General features: G+C 38.4%; 1 protein-coding gene across 1 annotated transcript; it reads left to right on the forward strand.

Annotated features, from left to right (window-relative positions):
* Positions 1 to 321: 321 nt before the first annotated feature.
* ebp (EBP cholestenol delta-isomerase) lies at positions 322 to 2060 on the forward strand. Its single transcript, XM_016266031.1, has 5 exons — positions 322 to 512; positions 664 to 970; positions 1064 to 1100; positions 1192 to 1322; positions 1426 to 2060. The coding sequence occupies exons 2-5, from the start codon at positions 664 to 666 to the stop codon at positions 1647 to 1649; spliced, it is 699 nt and encodes a 232-aa protein (XP_016121517.1). The 5' UTR covers positions 322 to 512; the 3' UTR covers positions 1650 to 2060.
* The last annotated feature ends 351 nt before the right edge of the window (positions 2061 to 2411 follow it).

A 2411-nucleotide genomic window follows, 5' to 3' on the forward strand; every position in this document is an offset into this window, starting at 1 on the left:
GCGTTGTGGCCGCAGCAACCCCGGTTCGAATCCGGGTCACGGCAGGGATGTGTCCCTATCACGGCTTAGGAGTGTGCATTTTAGTTTTTAACGTAGACGCTTCAGTTTATTTTATGCATCACTTCTTTTACCTACTCTAAAGGCAATTTACCAGACAAAAGTTATTAATTTACCAAATGCGTCATGTTTTCCACCAGCATATACACGCTTCGCAATCACACGTGACGACATGCATGTTCCGAGGAGATCATCCAACTGTGAGCCGAGTACATTTCACGATGGGTTGGTCTTCCCACAAAGCCTATTGGTGATTGGGCAGTGTGAATCCCGTGGGCGTATAATAGGATGTGACTCGGTGGCGCGATGTTTCTGCAATTTGATAATGTAGTTTCAAAGAGCAGATTTTAGCACTTCATTGCCGCGCTCTCCACCTCCAAGAACAGTTATATGCAACATAAAGAGCAACGCGGGAAATAATCACATTTCTAGGATATTTCACAACTCATCACAGAGTAAGTAAAGACGTATAAAGTCATTTCCATGTAGTGTTATTTCCACGTTATCTAGTGCAAGATAAAAGATCTGTAACTCCAGATTTAAAATTATTCTAATGCTACTATGTATACATTTGGTCTCAATCATATCTTTCATTAATGTTTACAGATGATGAAGGAAGCAGACACTATAAATCATCCCTATTGGCCACGCAACCTGTCCATTCCCAACTATGTGGCTAATGACCGTTCAATGTCAGAGATTCTCATATTCCTGTTCTCTGTGTCCGGGATACTGCTGCTCGCCACCTGGTCACTGACTGGCCGTAAGGTGTCTGGAAGCAGGCTTAGTGGAGGGAGGAGGTTAACTCTGTGCTGGTTCACTGTGTGTGGCTTCATCCATGGGGTCATTGAGGGATGGTTCTCTCTATACTACACCATCATTCCCGAAGACCAGAGTTTCCTTTCTCAACTGTGTGAGTGAGGCTCAAAGTCTATTTGACTATAATAGTTTGAAAATATTCTGTTAATGTCCCTTGAATACCAAAAATGCTTGTTTTCCTGTATAGGGAAAGAATATTCCAAAGGAGACAGCAGATATGCAATGTAAGTTATACATGTGCTTGCATGTGTTTGTGCATTAAAAAACGAGTCTATGCATTGTATCTAACCTCCTTTTATGGAATCTTTTCTCTAGAGCGGATAATTTCACCGTTAGCATGGAGACAGTGACCGCGTGCCTGTGGGGTCCCTTCAGTATATGGGTTGTTGTGGCCTTCCTGTATAATCATTCTTACAGATTTGTCCTGCAACTCATTGTGTCTCTAGGTAAGATATGTGTTTGTACAGTATCTACATTGTCATTTTAATTAGAGAAGCACAGTGTATGTTATAAGGCACAATTAAGTTCAACATCCACCATTACTTACAGGTCAGCTGTATGGTGCAGTCCTCTACTTCTTCACTGAGCACAGAGATGGATATATTCACAGCGAATATGGTCACCCCATCTATTTCTGGTTCTACTTTGTGTTTATGAATATCTTGTGGATTGTCATTCCTTTCATTCTTATAGCGGACTCATGGTGTCAGCTATCTGCCTGTCAATCCATGTTTGATAAAGCAGCACTTAAAGGAAAGTCGAAAAGAAGCTAGACCAGTAAAAAAATAGAAGGGATGTGAAAAAAAGTACTGAAATACTGTATACAATACTTGGGAGTTATGTGGAGATAATATATTTTGAATGTAATTTTATAATAATACAGTGTCATTCCTGGAAGAAAATGCCATAAGTGTAATGTGTCATATTGATTACAGAAATGAAAATTGATTAAATGCTCACAGTACTGCTCCAGCAGGGCTGCTTCATAATTACCTGTGTGTTTTTATGACACTATTGCACTATATCGGTTCTCTCTGCTCAGGTGCCTTTCTTACGTTTATGTTGTATGCTGTTATCAAATGATTATATCTGAGATTTTATTAAATGTTCCACCCCTTATATCACTGTCACCTGGCTGTTTTATCACATTTCAAAACACACACACACACAAAGAGACAATAAAGTGAGCCTAATCTGTTCTTTGTAAGACTATATATTTTTCTAATCCTGTCTTTCTTGTTTAAAGAAAAAAAAATGTAAATAATTTGATGGCTCCATTTTCTTTGGTGTTAAATATTGGAACATTTTATTTTACTACATACCCATTAGCAAATTCACAGAATTACTTTGTGTGGCATTGTGGTGATAATTTTTTCTCTTGTGTTTAGCATTAAACAAACAAAAAAAGAATTTGTATAATAATGATGAAATAATAAAAAAAAAAATTATGTTTATAGGACAAGAATAGGACTTGTTCACGACAATGATGAGTCAAAATGCCGAAACCCGGGATCGAACCAGGGACCTTTAGATCT

Source organism: Sinocyclocheilus grahami, unplaced genomic scaffold, assembly GCF_001515645.1.
Source record: "Sinocyclocheilus grahami isolate Dianchi unplaced genomic scaffold, SAMN03320097.WGS_v1.1 scaffold30654.1, whole genome shotgun sequence".
Lineage (NCBI taxonomy): Eukaryota > Metazoa > Chordata > Actinopteri > Cypriniformes > Cyprinidae > Sinocyclocheilus > Sinocyclocheilus grahami.

Coding starts and splice junctions, on each gene's coding strand:
- ebp (XM_016266031.1), top strand. CDS start 664: ATGATGAAGGAAGCAGACACTATAAATCATCCCTATTGGCCACGCAAC. Junction 971..1,063: donor GAGTTTCCTTTCTCAACTGT/GTGAGTGAGGCT, acceptor TTTCCTGTATAG/GGAAAGAATATTCCAAAGGA. Junction 1,101..1,191: donor GGAGACAGCAGATATGCAAT/GTAAGTTATACA, acceptor TCTTTTCTCTAG/AGCGGATAATTTCACCGTTA.